The sequence below is a fragment of the Drosophila innubila genome, chromosome X (assembly GCF_004354385.1).
Source record: "Drosophila innubila isolate TH190305 chromosome X, UK_Dinn_1.0, whole genome shotgun sequence".
In the NCBI taxonomy this organism is placed as follows: Eukaryota; Metazoa; Arthropoda; class Insecta; order Diptera; family Drosophilidae; genus Drosophila; species Drosophila innubila.
Genome location: NC_047626.1, coordinates 4,483,061 through 4,507,316, shown reverse-complemented (window position 1 = coordinate 4,507,316; position 24,256 = coordinate 4,483,061). Strand labels below are relative to the sequence as shown.

The 24,256-nt window shown below is 34.7% G+C and overlaps 5 protein-coding genes across 8 annotated transcripts; 3 read left to right on the top strand and 2 right to left on the bottom strand.

Moving 5' to 3' along the window:
- Positions 1-6,623: 6,623 nt before the first annotated feature.
- Positions 6,624-10,959, top strand: LOC117784282 (putative uncharacterized protein DDB_G0282129). The gene is given in 2 exon segments (XM_034621981.1): positions 6,624-7,003; positions 9,666-10,959. Coding segments are annotated over 2 exon segments (1,404 nt in total). The 5' UTR covers positions 6,624-6,689; the 3' UTR covers positions 10,756-10,959.
- Positions 10,834-15,925, top strand: LOC117784259 (uncharacterized protein DDB_G0288805). Of its 2 annotated transcripts, none has more exons than XM_034621951.1 (3): positions 10,834-11,673; positions 13,119-13,321; positions 13,395-14,160. In XM_034621951.1, exons 1-3 carry the CDS (start codon positions 11,115-11,117, stop codon positions 13,449-13,451), a joined length of 819 nt encoding a protein of 272 aa, XP_034477842.1. In that variant the 5' UTR covers positions 10,834-11,114; the 3' UTR covers positions 13,452-14,160. The 2 variants fall into 2 exon arrangements, with proteins under 2 accessions (XP_034477842.1, XP_034477851.1); XM_034621960.1 differs by lacking the exon at positions 13,395-14,160 and adding an exon at positions 15,819-15,925 and having other exon boundaries at positions 10,836-11,673.
- On the bottom strand, positions 15,787-17,327 carry LOC117784271. Its single transcript, XM_034621971.1, has 2 exons — positions 16,875-17,327; positions 15,787-16,098 (listed from the first exon to the last, which is right to left on the bottom strand). Exons 1-2 carry the CDS (start codon positions 17,121-17,123, stop codon positions 15,943-15,945), a joined length of 405 nt encoding a protein of 134 aa, XP_034477862.1. The 5' UTR covers positions 17,124-17,327; the 3' UTR covers positions 15,787-15,942.
- Positions 17,328-17,877: 550 nt separating this feature from the next.
- On the bottom strand, positions 17,878-20,855 carry LOC117793507 (FHA domain-containing protein DDL). The gene is made up of 2 exons (XM_034633826.1): positions 20,002-20,855; positions 17,878-19,121 (listed from the first exon to the last, which is right to left on the bottom strand). Exons 1-2 carry the CDS (start codon positions 20,742-20,744, stop codon positions 18,371-18,373), a joined length of 1,494 nt encoding a protein of 497 aa, XP_034489717.1. The 5' UTR covers positions 20,745-20,855; the 3' UTR covers positions 17,878-18,370.
- A 480-nt stretch (positions 20,856-21,335) lies between these two features.
- LOC117787762 (putative uncharacterized protein DDB_G0287599) lies at positions 21,336-24,253 on the top strand. 3 transcript variants are annotated; one of them, XM_034626371.1, is made up of 3 exons: positions 21,336-21,686; positions 21,900-21,986; positions 23,065-24,253. In XM_034626371.1, the coding sequence occupies exons 1-3, from the start codon at positions 21,627-21,629 to the stop codon at positions 23,392-23,394; spliced, it is 477 nt and encodes a 158-aa protein (XP_034482262.1). In that variant the 5' UTR covers positions 21,336-21,626; the 3' UTR covers positions 23,395-24,253. The 3 variants fall into 3 exon arrangements, 2 of the variants coding, with proteins under 2 accessions (XP_034482262.1, XP_034482271.1); XR_004617697.1 differs by having other exon boundaries at positions 21,631-21,686; positions 21,900-22,050; positions 23,065-23,154; XM_034626380.1 differs by lacking the exon at positions 21,900-21,986 and having other exon boundaries at positions 21,337-21,686.
- The last annotated feature ends 3 nt before the right edge of the window (positions 24,254-24,256 follow it).

Sequence of the window (24,256 nt, the reverse complement as noted above, 5' to 3'; positions counted from 1 at the left end):
CAAGTTTTTTTCTAAAACTATGCAAAAAGTGCACGCCAAAATGCTTTTCAGCCAGAAACAGCTATTTTTTCCTCAAGAAGTGGCAGCACTAGTGAGTGACGTTGAAACTATCGGTAATTATGCATTCTGGTATTCAAGGCTGCCACTGCGCTTTCATCCGAACTTTATAATAAAATTAGTCAAAAACGTGCTGATTAAAAATATTTTAGACATTAAAAATAATTTCGTTTACTATGTTAGATATTCTTGACTATTATGCCCAAGAGCTCATACTAAAGTGTTTGACGTTTCAAGAACAAATAAACCTATTCGAAGCAACCAAAGGAAAATCAACGAATCGTTTCAACTCGAATATCTGCGAATATTGGCAACATCAGCAGACATTTATTTTGGATGACGAACTCTTTGAATACTTCGAAACGAAACAAGAACTGTTGCATGGTATTCTGTCTGTGATTAGTCCAACGGTGCGAGAGTTGGATCTAACCGGTATAACATACGCTAGACTAAAATGTTGGACGTACTACAAATTCCCGGAAATGAGATCACTGAGATTACGGACTGACGACAACTTTATGCCCTACGGATACTCGAATTATAATAAAACGAATATTCACAAATTCATACAATTAATGGCGAGAATATTTCCAGATATAACAAGTATCAATCCTAGAGGTCCATTTGATATTATCCACTTGAGAAATTGGAAGCATTTGCGAAGACTCGAAATTCGTCTTATGTTTCAATCCATTTCCCGACCCGCAGGTTTCGCCAAAATAATTGATGGATTGCAGAAACTGGAAGATCTGGTGCTTGTATATGAGACGTTAAATGAACAGCAATTTATTATGATAGTGTGTTTGCCTAAGCTTCGAACACTTAATTTAAGTAATATGTCACGAATGAACTGTATAATACAGATGCGAGCTAAGGATGTTGAGAAAATTACGTTACACTTTACTTGTTTTGAAAAATTAGTGAACCTTAAAAGCTTTAGAAACTTGCGTCATTTAACCTTATGGCATTCAAATCACTGCATCCATAAAGTCAACGAAGATCTAAATAAGTTGATTGCGGTTTTACCTTTGCTGGAACGACTTGATACGATCAAATGTGAGATTTGGAGGTCGGAGATTGATCTTTGGGAAACTGTCGCCTGTTGTTCATCTCTAAAGATCTTAAACATATCGGACATGACTCTGGACCATTTATTGTTTTCTGCAAGCAGGCGCCAAATGGAAATGGTTTTGAATAAGCGATCTACTCCCCTAACATTACACTGTTATAACACAGAGAAAATCGCGCTTATTTGTTCATATTTCAAGCATCCAAATTTAACGATCTCCTTTAAACGCCCAGAATACGAAGACACCTGTAATAATATTAAATTTCATTTTTATCATTTGAATTTGTAAAAACTCTATAAAACTTTTTAGTAATATTTCAATAATTTATTTACCTTATAATTTATTTAACTACAAATTTAATTTTGTAAGAATTGTTTAATTTTGGAACGAAAATTTAATTAATACCATATGTTACTTTGATCTAGAAATTAGATAATTAAAGTTGATGATTTTTATAAATTTTAATTCGTCACACCTAGAGGGATAATGTTATATACTTTAATTTCAAACCAACAATCCGAAGTTGGATTAAATTCATACAGAACATTATTGAAAATTCAAAAATTCTGGTTCCAAATTACATAAAAATATAATCTTAAAAAAATGGACCTAAAGCGGACTATCGTCTCTTTTCTGGGAGCCAAGGCTGCCACCTCGTTTTAATGCTGTCGGAAACATTTTGACGTGTATGTGTGTGTGGTGGGTTGTCGATAGACAACACTACTATCAATCAACTGAAACGAAACGCATTTAAATTAGCAGACATATTGTAAAAATAAAATAAAACTAAATAAAATAAATTAATAACATTTGTACTAAATAAAACGTCAATTGAGCGACACAACCTCAGGTGAAAAGACGAAAATGATGAGAGATCAGCGTGATAAAAAAGATGTGTGTTAATTGCAAGTGACAGTTTTAACTGCCAAAAAGGAGAGAGAGTGAAAAAAGAAGACACCCACTCATACACAAACAGCAAACGGCACATACACACAGAGGCACAGGCAGGACCAGCTGTTGTGTTGAACAACGATAAAAAAAATAAAAATAAAAGAGTTTGACATTAGCGGTACATTTCCATTTATTTGCTTGGCTTGTGGTAAGCAATCAATACGATTTATTTACGCTTATTTGTTTTGCTATTGTTAACGCTTAGCTGCCTTATTTCCTTCTGTGTGTGCTCGAAACTAATTTCAATTAATTATTCAATGACAATCCATTGAATATTGGCCATCTGACTGTTTCCTGTTGATGTAGTTAGTAGTTTTTATAATGTGATTGTTGTTGTTACTGCTTCCTGAGGTTTATTGACCGTGCAAGTGAAAAAAATAAAATAAGTTGACATGTGTGTGTGTGTGTGTGATAAGGCACAATAACTGTGTCACATAGATACACGGCGACAACAAAAATTACACGGCGGCTTTTGTCTCAAAATGGAGCAAAAACTTTTTGCTGATTGTGATTGTATTTACCCATGAGTTGAATGTGTGTGTGTGTTTGAAAGGGAAATTCTCACGTACACATGCATGTCAAATAGCGACACACACACACACACATTCACATAAAAGTTGCTGTCAGTGTCATTTGACGAAACTCTCAGGCTCTCTTGCGCTTTCTCTCTCTTGCTCCGTTTCTATCTTTGTTTGACTGGTTTAGTTTACGCTGTTGCTCCTTGCACACGTCGGTGTCAACTTTCGACGCTTGTTTTTAATTGTGCATAGTTTGTAAGGCAATTTAAGTGGCCTTTTTTTTTTGCCGCAGGGGCATGTGGCGCCATTGTCCAACAAACTGCTTGCATACATTCAGGCGCAAACACAAGTGAAAGCACACAAGCACACGCACACACACACACACGCACACGCACAACACGCGTATACAATTTTCTCCTTCCCACTGCCATTGACAGTTGTCTGCTTGTGTTACAATGTTTATACGACAGCTTAAGTGGGTTTAAAAATGAGCTAAATGAGTTACTACGCATTTATAAATAATTTTTGAAAGCGCTGTTTTTTATTTGTTTTTTTTTTTTATAAGCAGTGATTTAGCGAACCTGTCTATTCTTAAAAAATAAGTAAAAGGGTATATTGTGTTCGTTGGAATGTATGTAACAGGGAGAAAGTATGTATTATATACATATATACTTGATAAGCATCAACAACCGAGTCCGCCTGTGAGCGCCTAAATCTCAGAAACTATAAGAGGTAGAGTAACCAAATTTGGTACGCAGATCCCAATGACGTTGGAGCAGGTCAAGTTTGTTTTAAATTTTTGTAGTAAAAGCTAACCAAAGCTATTATTAATTAAGGCAATACAAGCTGAGAGAAGTATGCAGTAGTTTTCATTAGATAGTAAATTCTATAAAGTACTTTCATACATATTGAAATAAGTAACGGGTATTCTATAGTCGGAATCTCGACTATTGCCTTTTCGAATTGTTTTATTACAAAATTTGCTTATTTCTATTTATGTATGACAACATTTTGAAAACTAAATTTAGTTAGAGCTATAATTACCTAAAGAAAAACATAATAGTTGTTAGTTAAAACTATTTTTTTATTTACTAATTCCGACTTAGCTGCCTCATAAACTTTGTAACTGATAGTTGTCTTCTTCTATTTTGTGTCTTGGCAAGCAAATAAACACAGTAATTACTTGAAATGGGAACTGTTACGCACAAACACACACACACACATGTAAATATAATTTTATTTACATGCATGTGCATATAAATAGATACAAAGTAACAAATTGTGCAAAGCGTTCATATTTCTTGTTAAATTATTATTTTATTAACTGACATGACTCTGCTTTCTTCCTTCCCCTCCTCCTATCACTCTCTCTCTTTTTCTCTCTCTCTCTCTCTCTCTGTCTTTCTTGGACTGTCAGGCCGCAATTCGCATCAGTTTTTAATGGTTTCTTTTGCATCAATTACTCATATAATTTCAACCAAATAGAACGACGCTGATTGGGGCAAAAAGGGGGTGAAAGGGGGAGGAGAATTGTCTGTTGATTGATTATCAAATTGCCACCGAAACTTGCAAACGACAGTTACACAATAATAACAAAAACAGCAACAGCAATTGGCTGACTGACGTACGTGCCACAAATGGCGGCAAGGTTCACTGTTATTTTCTTGCTCTTTTTAAAATATCCTGTTCGGGTATATTAAGTTTGTGAAAAGTGGGCTTAATTTCAATGAATCTACAACACTTTTATAGTCTAAGGATCTTAAAAGATAGAAAGTTTCTATCTATTTTCTTTTAGAAACTTCAAATTTGGTATGTAAGTTCCTGAATACCGAACGCAGATCACGTTTTTTTTTATTTTTAAATCGGACCACTTTATTAAATAACGTAGGACCGATTAGGAACGATTGGTCTCAAGTTATAGTACTAAAAACTCTTTTTTGTTTTTTGAGATATCTTAGGCAACCTGACAAAATATGAATTTAAGTTGGTCTAATAACTCCTGGCCAAATTTGGTTCAAATCGGTTCAATGTGTCGTATATCTTTCATAGGAATGTTTGGTCGTTACTTAAGGATCGGTATAAAAATTGTTGTTGTTTTGGGAATAATCTTATTCAAACTCTCATATCATAAATTTTCGTTTGTCTTATATATCCTGACCAAATTTTGTTCAAATCGTACCAGTCTATCATTGGAAAAATCAGTCGAAAATGTAATGTAAGGTCATTAAACCTTCGGGGCCCCCAACGTCATCTAAGTGCCTAGGCACAGGGTATACCACAGTCGAGTGCGCTTGACTGTTTCGCTTGTTCCTTCTTATTTCTTTTCCGTATTTTATCTTTTTTTTTTTTGCAACAAATAAGCTTGCCGCTTTGCCATCTAAATCCCTTGATGGAGACGAGCATTGCATGCTCGCATATAATCAAATATATCCAAATTAATCATTCAATCGCATTAGTGCTCTACAGTTCCATATAATGGAGAAGTACATTGTACATTTGTACACGTGTATGTGCTCATAAGAGCTTGTCTGTATTTATGTATGTATGTATGTTTGTATGTTTGTATGCTTGTTGTTGTTGTGCTCATCAAGTGTGCTTGCATATCAATCACAATAAAATACTTTTATCAATAACACACAACAAAAAGTTCAATTGGCTTATGAAATGAAATGAATACATACCTAACGAGCGCTGTTAATGTACATAAGAACATAACAGTATATTGTAGGAGAGTGTGCTGTTAAGGTGACGCTGTTAATGTTAATGATAGAGTGAAAACTTGAACATTTAAACTTGTAACGCTGGGAAATTATTGAAATAAATAAAATGAGATAAAATTAAAAACAAATTCAATGTTCATTCAAAAAAAATTAAAAAAAATCAAGTTAACATGTCAATAAAGTTACAAATCAACTGTTAAAGTGACGCTGTTAATGGTAACTTTATAAATTCCACTGTCACTGTAAATGCCAAATATTGCGCTTATTTTTAAAACATTGCAATTACATTCAAGTTGCAAGTCAACTGTTAAAGTGACGCTGTTACTGTTAATATTAGACAGCTGTTTTGAGTTTTTCTCACTTAACAGAGTTATTTCACAAGTGAAAAATTAGCACTCAAAAGCATGTTTATTAAAACTGTAACAGAGCCCAAATAAACTGTTAAAGTGACGCTGTTAATGTTAATACTTGGAACTTTATTTCACTCATTTGTTGATTTCACTCAGAGCTGAAATTATTTCGCAGCTGGAAATTACGTCTTTATGTGGAAATCAACTTCTAGATGTCTCTATAAAAGTCGCCTTCAAATTTGTAATTAAAGCTGTATTGAAATAAATTTACGCTCGTTACTTATCAGCACTTCATTCAATTAAGTCGAGGCCAATTCACTGAACTTAAGCGTTGAGATCAGAACAGATCAGAGCTGGCTTAATGAATTTAAAGTTTCGTAATGCTATAGAGCATCTGAAAGTACTAGACGACCGAATAAATAACAAATGTTATTTTTGTTATTTTTATTAGTATTTGTTGACAATATTTGTTTTGTATTTGAATAAAAATGTTTTGGGTTATTGTTGCTGACGCGACAGCAACATGCAAATGGGCCTAGAAACTATAGTAAGAGGGCTTAAAGCGAGGTAGAAATACAGGTTGGGTTAGAGTATGGAGGATGTACCAGTTACAATAGTTAACGACATGAAAACGACTAATTTTACTATTTGTTAAGGCTCCTAAACAAGTTGGGTCTTGAGAGAGAGAGGGAGTTCGAAGGGTTTATGAAATTGAGGGGTCCTTCACTTTATTTCATTTCGATGTCAGACAACAAATCACGGACTGACGTGATAACAAATAACCGCAAAATATTTGCTGTTCTTGTACCCCAATCAATGTACAAATGTTTGTACATAATTTGAAGAGGGCAGGGGCAGACTATCGGGGTGTATGTATAGAGTGTTTCCTGGGTGTATCGTCTAACGACCAGACCCATCAATGTCAAGTCTCTAGTTTACTTTGTTGTCTTCGCTCAAACGGTTTAGTTGAAAGCTCGCGCGCAATTTCTCAACCAAAGTTTCTTTCATTCTCATTTGAAAGTTATGTCCACAGATCTGTCAGTTGTGGGCGTGCCGTTGCGTGTGGGCGTTAAATATGCGCCACGTTTGAGCATGCGAAGGATCTACAATAAGAAATACTTTCGTGACGAACGCTACCGTCACGAGGTGGCGAATCATTATCGTGACCTTAAGATGCAACAGACGTCGTTGCAAATGAACCGTCAAATGACGCAGGGACGTCGCAGGCGTCTGCGTTGCGTACGTTTGCGTCCGTTGGCACCCGAGGTGGCAACACTGGCGTCATCCTATGCCCAATTTCGTGGCCAGTTGCCCATCCATGTGCACTACTTTCCAAGGTACACACAATGCTAATTTTAATGATGGTCTATCTCTCTATATATACACTATATATATTAGAGTGGGTCAATTTGTATGGCGAAAAAAAAAAATGCACAAAATGGTTACGAAATTCGTAATCTACGTTGGATTCTAAGAAGAATTGCCCAAGAAACCATGGGTCTAAAAACAATATCAAGCTTCCACTTTTTACGGAGAAATTATTCGTGCTTTTTATATTGAAAATTGTCTGTTAGGTAGAACTTACCTCAAAAAAAATTTAAAAAAACCAGATAGAGGTCAAATTATGGTGATGATGAAGTTAAAGATAAGCATTAGTTGGCGGTCTTAACTAGTTTTTTTTAAAATTGAATTTTAAGCATAAACACTTTTTTCAAGTTTCTTAAAAGTATCTTATCTCTAAATTCCTCTATTTGGGTTTTTTTAAATTTATTTTTTATTGTTTTAGAGGTAATTTACATCTAACAGACAATTACCAATATATGAAATATTTATAACTTCTCTGTAAAAAGTGGAAGCTCGATATTGATTTTAGATCCATGGTTTTTTGGGCAATTCTTTTTAGAATTCATCGTAGATTACGATTATCATAGCCGCATTGTCGCGAAAAAAAATTGACCCACTCTAATATATTTATATGTGGTTTTACGACTGACTAATGATGGGTGTGTGACAGTTGGTGTCATAAATGTAGGCTGGGCAAAACCCACCCTAACCTGACCCTACCACAAAACTTTGTGGTTGACGTGAAATTTCCGCTACATCTTCAGCTCGAGTTTCAGGGCCTTTGCTCAGTTGACTAACGTCACACTGCCAGGGCTTTTTGATAAGTTTTGCCCTTTGCTCTTTTCCTCTCTCTCAGTCTATCTCTCTCTCTCTATGTGTGGGTGTGCTACCACAATTTAACTAAATATACATTATCTATTTGTAAGCAGAGACAATAATTCAACCATCCGTTTGCTTGTTTTTTTATTCTTTCACATGAAATCGTGCAGAGTCTTGGATAAAATGGTAAACTTCTTGTAAACAAAAGGTCAAAATATCATTTTGCAAGGCTAAGTTAAATTTTTCACTTTTACAGCAGTTTGGCAGCACTTTAACTTGTATCGAACTGCCAATTATTTAATAGACAGTTTAGACAGCAATTAGCTTAATATCCAAAAGGATTCATAGACTTTTTGGTATGTCTGTTCCTATAAGCACATAGATCTAACAGACTATGGGAGCTTAAGCTAAAAGTTTCATCTTGATCGCTAAATAAACAGTATAGAATCTATACTGTAGATAATTGAGTTGAATAAACGTATATTTCCTCATTATAATCTATTATTTATATTTATTATTATATTAAATCAAGCACAATATATCCGAACCGCTTTAAAAAAAAAGTATTTTTACCCGAAATCTATAAAGTAAAGAAAATGTATATTTATTAAATATGTAATTAATCTTTATCATAATTAAACCATTCTTAAAGTTATTTTCCTTATCAAATCCATTTCGAAGTTGAAGCTTTAAGTCAAAGAATGTCTAAGAACTGAATTTCTTAACACGGTTTTCATTGATTAGCCCGTAAATATTCTCTGGTAACCTTTTACTTTTGGGTTATTCAACTGGGAGTCAATTTCGAGTGTTGTTACATCAAATGAGCTATTTCCGAGTCGCACTTAACCTCACTTGTTGACATTGCCCATATAAACGATAACGATAACGATAAGTAAATAGCAGTAAGTGGTGGGGCGGAAGCGGAGTGGTTGGTAGAGTTGTTGAAATCGCTGTTTGATTATTATTAGCTCATTTGCTGTTTTTATTTTTAGTTTTATTTTTATTTCGTTTTGTTTGTCTGTTTGATTGTTCTACTCGTTACCCAAAACACAGAAAAGCATAATAACTTAGTGTCAATGTTTGTAACAGGCAAAAGTAGGCAAATTCTATCTTATCAGAATCTACAGTTGAGTCGATTCAATTTGCTTTGGTTTGCCTATGTTAAATGTTTTATTTTTTTTTTATTAATATATAAATTCTTATGAAAAGTGAACCAGCCCCAAAAAGTATTTTATGACTTTTCTTTCTTGTTTTTCCAGCCTTTGTCTTTTTTTTAATTTATCGGCATGAAACTGAATCTTTGCATGAAAATCTCTTCCTGTCTATTGTAACCTTCCTGTAAAAAAAACCTATTTTTTTATTAGTTACTTATTGTTAATGTACTTTATAAAATAGGCTTCTACAAGGTTATTACAGCGCGGAAAAGCTAACTTTTCTTTCTTGTTCTTCCAGTTTTTTTTTCTTAATTTATCGACTATAAATTTAATTTTTACAGGAAAATTTATTTTGATTATGAATTTATTTTAACAAAATTAAAAAAAAATTAAATTTTAAATTAGCTTTTTATTGTTACAGTACTTTTTAAAATTTACAAGGGCGTTTTAACTTTTGCGTGTCGAGGAAGATATTATAATTTTTTTTAGTTAGCTTAAATATAGTACATGTAGCGGGTATTTCACAGTCGAGCACACTCGACTGTTGTTTGCTTGCTTGTTTGTTTTACGTTTGCATTTGCTGCTTGGCATTCTTGTTGTTATTATTAATGTTTGCCTTCGTTTCTCGTTCTCGTTCTCCTACTCTTCCCTTGTTTGTTGCGCTGTGCGTTGCTAATTACAGTTACGGGGATACGTATACGCCTCGTGGCCGGCAAACGTTGTGTTCGACGGCAGCAGCGGATGAAACCTACAACGATACATTGCGACGGATCAAAAGAGCTCAAAGCTGTGACCAATTGAAGGCGCTCGTTGAACGCCACCTCGACTGACAGTGGGGCAAAAACAATGGCCAAAGCAACAACAAGAGAAACAATAAGAATAACAACATTAAGTGTATACAACGTGACCCTGAAAGTGTGCGCAGCAGCAGCAGCAGCGGCGTCGACAGCGGCAGAAGCGTCTGCGGCAGCAACAATTATGAGCAGTATGTTCTAGACATTAATACATTAAAGCTGGAAAACCTACAACGGCAACAGCAACAAGAACAACAAGAGCAACGCATCGATCTATATACGTATTTGCAACTTGCCAACGGCTACTACGAACGAGGGCTGCATGCAAACGTTAAATATTTGCAATCGATTGGACAGCGTAATGCAATAAAGCAGCAGCAACAGCAACAGCAGCAACAACAGCAGCGGCAGCGACTGCAGCAGCGACGTTATTCATTGGAGGCCTGGCCGCAGCAGCAAAAAGTTGAGCAGCAGCAGCAGTCAACGCACAGGCTGCCCGGCAGATTGAGCGCCATATTGAAAAGTTTGCGGCAACGACAGCGCTGCCAGACTGACAGCGGTGAGTGCAGCAAGGCTGCCATACGTGTGCACATAGCGCCTGTGCAGCAGCAGCGTGCAACAATTGATGCCAGTGCTAGTAGCATGTGTGATTCTGTCGATAATAATAACAGCAGCAAAAACAATAATATTAACAATACTATTATTAATAAGCATAACAGCTGTAGCAGCAGTAACAGCGGCAGTGTTAACATTGAACAAATCGATCAACAGCAGCGCAAGCTCTATGCAATTATCGATAACTTGAGCCAGTTGAGTTTGTGCGATAACAACAGCAGCAGCGACAAACGTTTGCCGCTCATTACGCTCACCGATTATACGCAACAGGTGGCGCTTTATGGCGCCAATTTTGATATGATTGCCGTTGCCGCGGGCAGTTGTCAAATGCAAATACCCAACGAAGCCAGACCACCAACATAATAATAATAATAATAGTAATAATAATAATAAAAAATAGTAGTACAAATGTAATGCTCGACAACAAGTGCAATTAATTGCCAACAACAACAACAAAAGCAAAGCGCAAGAACAGACAAATAAACATAATAAAAGAGCAACGCAAAGCAAAAACATTGAACAAAGCAAATTGTGCGCGTCAACGGAAATCGGTTTTTATATGCAAAAAACAAAACAAAAAAAGACAGACAAACAACAACGACAAAAGCAACAAATACAACAAGAAAAACAACAACAGCAACAAGCAGCTAATAACGGCTAGAACAAAATATAAAACGGCTTTTGAGCCAAACTATTGCGTATTTGACGTTGCGCTCCGAACAATGGTTGCGGCTGCTGCCGACGTCGAAATTACAGCAACAACAGCAACAGAGGCAGCGACAGCAACAGCGGCAGCGACTGCGACTGCGACGCCAACGACAACGTTGTTAGCAAACGCAAGCGTTGAAATTGCCGCATTAACGGTCGCAAGTGCCAACGGTTCACAAGCAGCGACCTCTAATCTAAATAATAATAATAATAATAACAACAGTAGCATTCATATTGATAACAGCAACATTAACAACAACAACATGTCAGATGCAAGCGATGCTGTCAACACAACGGCAGCAGCAACAGCGGCAGCAACAACAACAACAACAACAACAGCAGCAACAACATCGTCGGCAGCAGCAACAGCAGCAACATCTGTTGTTGTTGCAACTGTTGCCGCTGTGCCCAGCAAAAGTGCCGTTAGCCAACGCAATGTGGATATTAAAATAGAAAAATCTAGCAACATGGAAGCAGCCACACAACAGTTGACCAAAAAAGTGCTTAAACTGGATCTGGGCGGCAAGAATTTGGATGAATACTCGCTAAAGTCGCCAAAGTCACCAATTGCAGGTAAGCTATAGGCCAGAAAAAGACAGAAAGAGAGAGACAGAGAGAGAGAGAGAGAGAGAGAGAGAGAGAAAGCAAGCGTGCCAGTGAGAGTGAAAGTGAGAGAAAGATAGAGAGTGAGTTAAGGCTACAGTGAAGCCTGTTCGTCTGTGCTCCTAGAAAGTGCATGTAAACAATTTAAATAATTTAACATACTTTTCTCGCATGTTAAAGTGACGCTAACAGCGTGCTGTTAACAGCAACTGTTAGTTTAACATTGCAGCTCGAAAGTACCAAGTTTATAAAGATAAAATACATTAGAGTTTTACAAAAATAATGCTAAAGTAATCTACTTTTTCACTACGGAGTTCTTGTACATTTTTATAAAAAAAAATGATCTGGTTAAAAATGTGAATTTTACAGTAAACAAAATTTTATTTTTATTATTGCTGGATAATATGAGTCACACAATTTGAAGAACTTAGAATCAAAGAATAGGTTTTAAATGAGGAATTATAGTCGAACCGGTTAAACCGATTGAAATTCGTATGCGATAGTGTAACCTTAACCAAAAACAAAAATTTTATATGTTACCGAAACCGAAATTATTCACACCAAAATAACCAATTAGTAACCGTTTCAAGCAAAATTAAATTAAATTTTGTAGTTAAGCTGTCATATTCTTTTTTGTTACTAAATAAATCTCTTTTGAATTAAAAAAATTCTTGATTAAATATTAACGTTTTTTTTTTAATTTTTAAAGCTAATTTGATCTTTTCTGGCACACCAAAATTCCAAAGCACACAACAAATCTTTAAATTTTTCAGCCATTTAAAAAAAAAAAGAATTGCATTTAGCATGCCTTCACTGTAGTTCGATTTAATAGTCTGTTTTGATCTTGAGGGGGTCTCAAATGTCACAATTGAATTGAATTTTCCATGAAAATTGATCAACAACAGACACACACCGATGTATTTACATACGCGTATATATAGTACGTATATAGTATTTCCCATAGTCAGATAAGGGGTAAATGAATACGAATAACGATTGTAATGTATAGCTTTGTTATGGTTTCTTTTAGGGAAACTTACCGAAACTTAATGCGGCAGATCAGATACAGTAACTCTCAGCTTATTTGACCCACAACTTTGATATATAACGAATTTCAAATCAATTTATCTTTGATTGGGAAAGAGTAATAAATACATTTTAGATGCAGATTTGTTCAATCATTTTGAGGCTTGAGCAAAATATTTTTATTTGATTTTGACTTAAGCAATAAAAGCAAAACTTGGTTAAAAATATAGTGCGTCAAATAAGCTGAAAGCCACTGTACATACATAGATCGTTAGTTTATGATCGCTATTGCCTTATCGCATGTTTATTTAATTTTCGTTGCTGTACAGTTTTTATTTTTTATTATTTTTTTTTTATTAAAAGTTAATTAATGGCTGGTTTATTCGCAGCACGTTTGCCGCACCAAACATCATTGACGTCATCGGTGGACGTTGAGGATCGGAAAACATTACGAGAGGCCTTATATCAGGGTATATTCCATCGACATCGCCGCACCATATTCGCCGTTGGCAGTTTTCTGCGTATGCTCCGGAGCCGTAACTCCCAATATAATACCATACGCAGCTCATCGGAGGGTGAGGATATCGATGAGGTTAGATAAGAATATCTATATAACTATATACAATATATATATATATATATATACAACATACTTTGTATGCCAGTGTGTAGTATCGAAAAAAAAACAACAACAACAACAGCAACAGCAACAACAACAATAACAACAACGACAATCTGGGAATTATAGTAAAATTCAATTGGTACAGACTGAAGATGATGATGATGCTGCTAATGATGATGATGATCTAACTATCTATTGCTGATGTTGTTGTTTTTGGCGTAAAGCATACAATAGTTTGTTAGCATACGATAGTTTCTACGATAGTGTATATGGTACGATCATTGGGTAAAAACAACATTGCATGTATTCGATGTATTTATTGTGTCATCTAATAATTGCTTAAACACACATTCTTTTCTATTATCATGTTAAGCAGCTAACGTATAAACGTTTCCAACAAATTGAATGTTCAAAAATGAAAATAGCAAAGAATTCCCAAAACAAAAAAACAAAAAAAAAACAAAGCAACCATAAGACTAGCCACAATGTTGTGTTTAGCATTTAGTAGACCAAAGATAAAAAAAAAAAAAATACAAAAAATACAAAATAAAATATAATACCAAATATGGTACATGTTATAATGACAAACCATTACGTTTAGTTCATGATATTGACAACGTGTAAACCTGCTGGACTGCTAAATACTAGTTTTGGCCATTTAATTGTATTGCCTCAAAACTGAATCATTCCAAGAAAACGTTTTTTTTTCTGTCTATTTCCCCGGCTTCCCCTACACCTTCCTTCCCTTTCTTCCTCTTCCTCAAGCAAGCTTAACGAATCTGAAAGACGCCTTATCTATAAAATGAAAACAAAAAAAAACAAATACTTAAAAATAATGAAAACAAATAATAAACTTAGTATTTAAAGCCTTTCTCTTATATACATCCAATATTTATATATTTAAGCTAATTGTGAACCATTAATATCTATTGTACTATATGTATGTATGTAATACTGTTATACTGTCAAACTGTCATACTGTAAAACTGTGTAAAAGCGCAACATAATCGTTTATTATCCCCATGTTTAAATTGATAGCCTTGCAGCCAGTTTGTAAATTCTGTATAACAGTTATCAATACTTTGTATAACAGTTTTTGTAACTCATCTAGTTTATAAGTAAAATGCTTCAGTTCGTTCTGTCTTAAGCTTTTCAAGCTCATTGATGTGTTTCTCGAAAATCTGATACATATCTTTAAGCTTTCTTTAAGATTACTAAATTGTTTCAGAACTGCTATCGAAAAGTTCTTTCTTTAAAATATATTTTAGTCAAATTTGTTAAGGAAAAACCATTGAATAATTTTGTCAATCTATCCGTTTTAGCTCAAATCCATGTGAACTCAGCTTTTAGTAAAATTACACTCTTAAAATTTGGTGTAGTTGTCAAATTTGAGTCTATGAGCTGAATTTCAATATCTACACATCTTTAAACTTGACTAGCCCAACTGAACTCAGTTCTTAGTCAAGGTATCTTCATGAAATTTTGTACAGTTGTCATTTTAATGTACACGAACTAAATTCTAATGTCTGTCTATCCATCTAGTTGACTAGTCTACCTGCACTCGGCTCTCAGAGATGATATATTTATTCATTTTATGGTACAGTTGTCCCTATTAGCTACAAGTTGAACACATGTCGAAATTAGATTGCTTAACTGTTTATTTCTAGAGATATTAAAAGTTTTTCTATGCCTTAAAAAGTTTTGACTAAATCTTTAATTCAAAATTGGACCACATAAATTATTAGTTAAGATCTGTTTACACTAACTGCAAGGATATTACAGCTACGGCATGCCGTTGATAGCCTTTTATTGTTGTTCTGTTTTTTCGTTAATATATTTGTTGAATGATATTTGTTGTTATATGTCAGTTTTCATTGCAACGGGAACAAAACTTATAAAGCCGCACTCAAAGAAAGAAAATGTTTTTGCGCAACCTAAATATAATAACTAGATATAGATAAATGTATACCAAATGACTAGTTCTAGTGTTAACACGACTATTGAATACCCTTTGATGCGCAGTACACACATAAACACACACACACACACACACACACACATTAACAGGCTACACACACATGATATGATATGATATGATATATATGATATGTATATGTATTTTAGAGCATTTTTGTTTAGAGCTAGATAACTAATATTTAAAGATTTTGTACAGCGATGGATATAACTATCTATATATGCATATATATCGAAATATATATAAATATATATTTAAATATATCGTGTATCGCTAAAGAGTATAACAAATTTCATGACAAAAACTGTTGGCATTGTTTTGTTAGTTTATTTCATATGCTACCATAGTATATAATTCATTATTACTACATACATATTGATTATTGATTATTATATACATATTTTTTTTTTTAAATAAAAACCAAGTGAATTTCCAAGTTAATTTATAACAAATTTACAAAAAAAAAAACCAATTGTTTAACTTTTATTTCAGTTTCTCAAGATGCGTAAAATTCTGAAATTTCCACATCTTTTTGCTCGCTGAGGCGACATTAGTTTAATATATACGATATTCATAATATGTTATTTGTTATAACTGAACCAAAATAAATTGTTAATTAGGCGGGAAACAAACGGGGTTGCCACCATGTTGCATTTGGCAACCTAAATGCCGGAAACATGGGAATCGTGGGAAGAGGCGGCGGCATCGGCATCGGTGCACTTGCTCCAATTTCTCTATTATTGTAGCCCAGCTGGGCCAGCGCAATTTGGTACTGAAATATTTAAGAAATAGTCTATGAAATAAAATTTTCTGAAGCCTGTAGATACGAAAATGAAAGCAGCTGACAGCTCTGAAATTTATAATAATTCTTAAGTTTTAAAAGAAGAAAGAATATTTCGGAATAGTTCATGAAATAGATGAGATCAAATGGAAAATTGTCTAAAAAACGTTGTTAAGAAAATTTAAGCTATTGTCAGCGCTGAAAATCATTAAAATTCTTAATTTTTTTTGAAAATTAATGTACATTAATAAAAGAAGAAAGGTGGAATTAGTGTTCTTAGATATTTGACAATTTTAATAAAAAAAACTACAAAAAACACAATACTATAGTCACTATGTTTTTAGAATAGTAATAGTGGAGAATTATTGGAAAATACTCTAAAAACTATTTATAAAGAAATTAAAGCTTTTTTCAAATATGAAATTAATTAATGAAAAAAAATCGAATTCTAAAAGCAATTTTAAGAAAAAAAAATCCACAATCATATTTCAGTCAAGATGTTTTCACCTGTTTTCTGGATTTCTAATTCTCGACATATTTTTTTAGTCGAAAAGGTCTTAAAATTAATGTTTTTCTAGGAAATTTTTTAGTTATTTTTGTCTTAAAAAGGCGTCGAGAAGAAAAATTAATGTTATCAGTTTAAAGTTTCTATTCAAAAGCTATAACTATGGATTTCAAAACAAACCTATAGTTTTGTCAGCGGATTTACAGCTGCAAATTGTAGGAACTTCTCGGATTGTGGTTTTATTTTACTTGGTCCCTCTTACCTGCTCTGGATTTGTGGCCACCACGTAGCTGTTCTCATTGACAGCCTTCTGAATGGAGCTACGTAAAGCCGCCGCTTCCTGAAGATTCTGAGCCGTCACTTGCACCGGAACAACTGGACCTTTGGGCAATAAATCGGGACGCATTAACCAGGTGGGTTGCACCACCTGACGACGCACCACCGAACCACCAGCGACGACAGCACAGAGACCCAGCAAATTGCAGATGTTGATGATGACACGTCCATTCATGTTGACTGACTGACTGTCTTGGCCAAAAGTCAGAATAGGCCAAATACCAACTGAAACTTGACAATCGCTATTTCTGCATGCTCAGCAAATTGAGTTCAATGTCAAAGTGCATTAAATACTCGTATATAGATTATATTACCTATGTATATTGCTTGCTGGTTGTAGCCCGGCATTGCCCGTGCTTATATATTCAGAATAAATCACTTCTAGCATTCAAAGAAACTCTTTTATAATCAGCACTCAAACAATTTTCCAAATTTTTTCAAAATCCCTATTAAAATTATTATTTTAAATTTGCATATACATTTTTAAGAAAAGTTTGCAACGAAATTAGACCTTATTAAAGCGTCCATTAAAGAAAGCTGTACTCACTTTTAAGTTTCTTTATAGACAGAGATTTTCGAAATGCCTTTTGAAGTCGATATTCCTAGTTTTTTCTACGCATTTTCAATACTTGGCTCTCTATTACATTAATTACAGTTTTTACCACAACTTTACCGCTCTACTGAAAGATATTTATCAAAATTTTTAATAAAATTACTATAGAATTCTTTTTGTATATCGCTAAAATTGATTTAACATTGGATCGAACAGAATATAAGCCTAAATTTATTCATTTTTGAAGTTTTATTATATGACAATTCTTGACTTTCTGCTTCATAGCCATTTTCTGATTTGAGAATATAGATTTGTGTTTTTGTAAACATTTATGCTTGAACTTTTTATGTAGACTTAGAAATTAATTGAAAGTGGATTAAGCATTCAATGTAAATCTTTTTTAATGAAGAGCTTTTGAATTAAATATTGTCATATAATTTTGGGCACATAACGCTGAATACAAAAGAAGTTACTGACAATTTTTCCCTTCGTAGTTATTACAAAAGTTTTCTAAAAGATTCTGGTATTAAATTCTCTTAGCTCGAAGAACTTAGGCTGCACATTTTACACATATGTAGAGACAGTTGAATTCGTTGCATGTTGCATGTGGCATGTATTTCAATTGTTGGCAGTTGGCACACGAATTGATCGTGCTTAATTGTTAACAATGTCTTTTGCTCGCTCAAGTGATTGTCAACAAATTGGTCAAGAATGTTAAAAAGAACACATACGCTGCTACATAAATTCATATATATATATAGATATATAGATATATTGAAATGAAACTTAATTTAAAAACTAAATATGATTCGGGCGGTGAGTCAAATGTGTAAGTGTGTGAATGAGTGCGCTAATTATTGGCATCTCTATCAGTTTTGTGTCTCAATCGGTTCGTTTGGCTCATCGATCGGTTCATCTTTGATATGCACATCATCATCCTCCTGATCCTCCTTGCTGTTCTCATGCAGCAGCACATATTCCCTCGAGCTGAAGCCAAACTTGATGACATCCTTCTCCATTAGCTCATAGTATTTGCGACCATCGATCTTCTTGTTGTTGAGGAATGTGCCATTGGCCGATTCCAAATCGATGAGATATAAACGCACTCGCTTCCCTTGGCTGCCATCATCGCGCTCAAAAGGCACCAGACGATATTGCAATGCTGCATGTTGTTTGGAACAGCTGGGATGATCCACAGCCAGATCAACCACCTTCCGATCGCGACCCACCAGGAAGCAGCTCTGTCGATGGATGTGCAGCGTTGGCAGCGCTGTTTCACCCTTGAAGGGATATAGACGCCAGCGACGTTTGGGTTTGCGGGCTTCGGGTGGCTCCGAGTACTTGACCACAATCCCATTCACCTTGTTGGTGTCTTCGGTGAGGGCACCACTTAAACCAAAATTGGGTTTTTCCTTATCCACAGGCTCATCATCTTGTTTGTCATTTGCTTTGTCCTTATCGTTGCTTGGCTTGCCCCACTCAAAGTGCTCCTCATCCCGATTGCGACGTTGCTGCTGCTGCTGATCCTGGCGACGTTGTCCGCCTCCGCCTCCGCCGCCACCTCCACCTCCACCTCTGTAAGGACGATCTCGTGGACTGCGACTCCGACTCCGGCTGCGTCTAAATAAAAAATAAATAAGTTAATAATATTAGCTACAATCTTTATTATCTGGTCGAGGGTATATTAAATTGGAAAAAAAAATGAGGAAACATCCATTTCATTCATATTTAAAAATTAAATGTTTTTGGATTTTGAAACAAGCTGAGCATAATATTTCTTAGCAGATACTCCAAAATTTTAGATAAAATTATATTTTTTGTTGGTTCCTTAAATATAAAGGAGTACTGGAAATATTAAGTCACAATTCAAAGTATTATATTAAAAAGCGCGCGATTCTTAATACAATATCTTTAATTTCGGCATTTTCTAATTTTTGCCCTCTCTAAATTTTTCGATTTTAAATTTTTAATTAACATTCTAAATTTTGTATTCCTAATAATTTTTTTTCTTAAATTTCGGTATTGGAGTGTTATTTGTGGAAGTTCCTATTAACTTTACATTAAATTTTCAATTTCTCATATTTATTTGCAAATTTTGGTATTCTAAGAGAATAATTTGCCGAAATTCCTATTAATATTATTCTAAATTTTTCATTCCCATATTCTTTTACAAATTTGGTATTTTTGGAGTATTTTTTGAGGGAGTTGCTCTTCACATTATTCCAAATTTGTATATTTCGAATATTTACATTCAAATCCCTATTCATATTATTCTAAATGTGGGACTCCTAATATTATTTAAAAAATTTTGGCATTCTTGGAGTTTTATTTGTAGAAATTCCTATTAAAATTGTTTTTAATTTTGAATTCCTCATATTTATTTCACAATTACGATGTTTTTGGAGTATTATTTGTGGAGAATCACCTAAGTAGTTAAGGTACTTGACCAGGGTATCTCGTAATCGAGCATACTCTGATATTTTATCCTAGTTCAACTTACCTCCGCTGATCCGGGGAGCGTCGTGTTCTGTCCCGACGTTCGTTGCTGCGATTGCGCTGTGGCTGCCTTCGTTCCCTGCTCCGTTCCCTTTCTCGATCCCGCTCCCGTTCTCTTTCCCGCTCCCTCTCCCGCTCACGACCACGTCGCATTTGATTCTCACGCTCACGATCTCGATCCCGCTCTCTATCTCTGTCCCGCTCACGTTCTCGCTCTCGCTCACGACTGCGTGAACGACTGCGACTTCGTTTGCGCGCTGCTTTTGTGTTGTTTTTGCTGGAATTGTGACGTTGAGCGGCGCCGCCTCTCTCTGGACTGTCCCACTTGGAGCGCTGCTCTCCCATTTTACTCTCCATATTGCCAACTTCACGTTGTTGCTTCTCACGCTGTTGCTGTTGTTGTTGTTGTGACTTCGGTGATGCATCTTTGACCGCTTTTAATTTGCTGCTGCGTTTCTTATGGCTGGAGGATTTGGAAGCATCGCTGTTATTGCTGCTGCTGCTGTTACTACTGCTACTGCTGCTGCTGCTGCCGCTGGAAGAGGAGCTGGAAGTGGAGCTATCGCGTTCCGATTTTCCTTTGCGCTTTTCGCTTCTCGGGCGATTTTCGGCATCCGCATGTTTCTTTTTTGATTGCTTTGATTTACTTGGCTTTGATTTTGTATCGTCATCGCTGACTTTGGCCGGCGCATCGTCGTCGCTACGTGTGGCACACTCCCTGCTGCGTGCGTTGGAAAGTTTAACCATGTTATGCACACAATTAATAAACAAATTATTGGCAAAAATAAATGAAAATCGAAAACACAAATGCCTTTGAAATTATTCTAGTGATGGCAACTGGCCGGCTTTGCTTTCAACAGCTGTTTGATTTTATTGTTATCGAGCACTATTATCGCACATGCCACATATCGATATATTGAAACGACGATTAGCAGGTATCGCACATAGTACATATCGATAAATTGATCAGAATATAGTACATATCGATATATCGTTAGCTGTTTTAAAGCTAGCTATGGCTATTTTCATTTTATTATTTTTTCGAAAAACCTGCAAGTGTATATGAATTTTAATTGATAATGTTAAATAACATTTTGGTATTTTCAACTGCAATTGCGGTCATACGTTGATCACAATCTGAAACGACCCGTGCCATTCATATTTTGAACCATTTCTTCAATCCGTCTTTTGACATGTCTATTAAGACAGGTTGGCAGCACTACACTTGGAAATCAGCTGTGCCGTCTTGGTCTTAGCTATTTTGCATTGCAATTTCAGCTATTTTTTGGATGCTTTTGCTCTAAAAAGTTGGCAGCACTGACGTTTTAGCGAAATCGCGCCAAACACATCACAAAAGCGCTGTGCTTGAGCTGCCGCTGCAGCTGCCGTTGTTCAACACACAACCAATTTGTGCAAAATTACGAATTTTTTATTTTAATCTTTTGTTTTTGTGATAGTAGACAGTGTGATAGATTGTGTCTAGTTTGAGTGCCATGTTGCTTTCGTTATTGTTGTCAATGTGCAAAGAATAAACCATAAGCAGTTTTGGCAGCTGCAGCACAAATAAAATAAAAAATTAAAGCATACTGCAAGCTGCATTTTTTGAGACGGCCTTTTTAGACTTTCACAATGACTCCATTTGATGATTTTGTCTATTTAATTAATCACGTGCTGCTTGGCGAGGAGCCGGTAAGTAACAATAAATGATATCAATAATAAAATAAAAAGAAGCACCTGCAAACACACACACACACAGACATCGCTCACACAATTACAGTAATTGCAATAACAAAACTAAAGCACACACACACACAGAGACTGCATGCACTTATACTAATGCATAAACATAATAATGCGTAAACATTGATTTTTATACATATTCTTATTGTTCAATTTGTGCAGACCATTGAGGATTTCATATTGCTTGTGGGCACACTGGTGGCATTTATAGCTTTCATACTCTGGTGCTGTTTTCCCATACAGCCAAAGGTATGTAAATCTACACGCGCACACCTACACAAACACACACACACGCACCCACACAAACACAAATGTATGTAAACGCAATATACATGAACACATATGTACAGTAAGTTAAGTAACTATTTTGACAAAATACATAATAACAGTTATTATTTTCCAAAAAATAGTCATCAATTCCTTGGTTTTTTTTAAACCAAAAAAAAAAAAATGTTATTATATTGTCGCACCGAATTTCAATACACTTACATGTATTCAATATTCGACTGATTGTTCTTATGACAGTTATAGGATAAAGTAGTCAGATATTCAAACTTCAAACTGTTATAACTTTGCCAAAACTCAACCGATTTTCAAGCGGAATGTCATTTTGATCATGGTTTGGCCTTCAAATTCATTCTGCATATAAATTTTATTGAATTCGTCAAAAAAAATATTTTCCTCTAGATATTGATTTCGATGCTAAGGGTCCCCCCTTTGGAATTTCAAAAATTAAAAATTTTAAATCTTAAGTTTTAACTTTTAATCAACTCCTTATATCGTAATTAGTATTAAACAACACTTTAAACTTGATTCTGGGACCTTTCATTTTTTGGTAAAAAATCATTGGAAATTGGACAAAAATTTTGACTTGTAAAGTTGCTGGATCCAAAGTCGGACCAACTTCAAACTGTCATAACTTTGCCAAAACTGAACCGATTTTCATGCGGAATGTCATTTTGATCAATATTCGGCCTTCAAATTCATTCTGCATTTAAATTTGATTGAATTCGTAAAAAAAAAATAAAAAATACAAATTTTAAATCGAAAGTTTTTACTTTTAATCAATTTCATACATCGTACTAAAGATGATTCTTGGCAGATCGCGCATATGACAGCTAAATGATATATTAATATGATTTCACTTTAATTTCCGAACAATATAATTATAGTTTTACCAAGGAAAATAATGATGTTGCATTAACTGTTTATAATTTTAATAAGACTAAAAAACAAATATTTATTTTGTCAAAACAATTACTTCACTAGCTGTAAGAATTTGTAAGGGAATTTCTAATAAAATTTCACGTTTTTAAAAATGCAACAGGAGCCCGGTCAACATCGTCAGTTCACGTGCAAAATCATCCAGAATCATATAAAGGCATTCGATGCTGCCACAAGCACCGATAATGACAACGACAATGGCACTGCTGCAACTGCAACCAATTGTGGCAGCAACAGTAACAGCAACAACAACAGTGGCAACAACAGCGGCAATAATGTTGCTGCTGCTAACGGCAACATTGCAAATGGCAGCAACGGCAATAACCTGAGCAACAACAGCAACAACAGTCAATATAACGGTAGCTATAGCAAAAACGGTACAGTTGCCATGCACAATTATTACGTTAAGAACGGACATCATTGCTGCACCTAATAAAAAGAACAGGATTGAAGACAGACAGCCAAGGCTTCAAGCCAAAATAAATGAGAAAGAAAATAGAAAAACAATTGCAAGCTTGCAACAAGATGATTGCCACAATAACAGCAGCGACAACAACATCAATGTCAACTGTCGCCTAATAGCTTTGTATAGTTAAAATTTAATTTATTATTACATACCTTGTACTATTTTTTTTTTTTTTATTATTTAAGTTGAAATACTTTGCTTAGTTGTTTGTTCTATGAATGTCATAATAATTGTGCCAATTTGTTGTTCCAAGCGCTGCTAAAAGCTTAAAAAAAGCGTTGCGAACATTTACCACACCCCACCCTACAAACTGATCCCTCATTTCCCTACACAACATTTTAATGTTAAATGTAATTCGCAAGCACATTTGAATTGTAATTGCTCAGACTGAATTTGTTCATGGAACATCCGTGACATGAAATGATAAGAAATGAAGGAACATGTGAAGATTGACAACAAGAAAAGAATGAAAAAGCATAAAGTATGACGCAAAAAGTTTTTAAAACTTCCTTTATTATTAGTATTATATATATGTATATGTATTGTATTGCATTTTGTGGCAAAGAAAAAAGAAAGAAAGAAAAAGTATACCAAAATTATACGAATATGTAAAGAAATAATAAGACGAAAAGCTTCAACAAGCAATTATTTATAAGTATTTATGATGAGAAAAACTAATTGCATATTTATACGCATGTTAATTTGACAAACAATCGCTTACAATCTCCCATTTTCTTCCTCATATCAAAAACAAAACCGACAACAATTATAAAGTCGCTCACTTTTTAAAGAGAAAGAGAGAAGTGCATTCGATTATTCATACATTCAT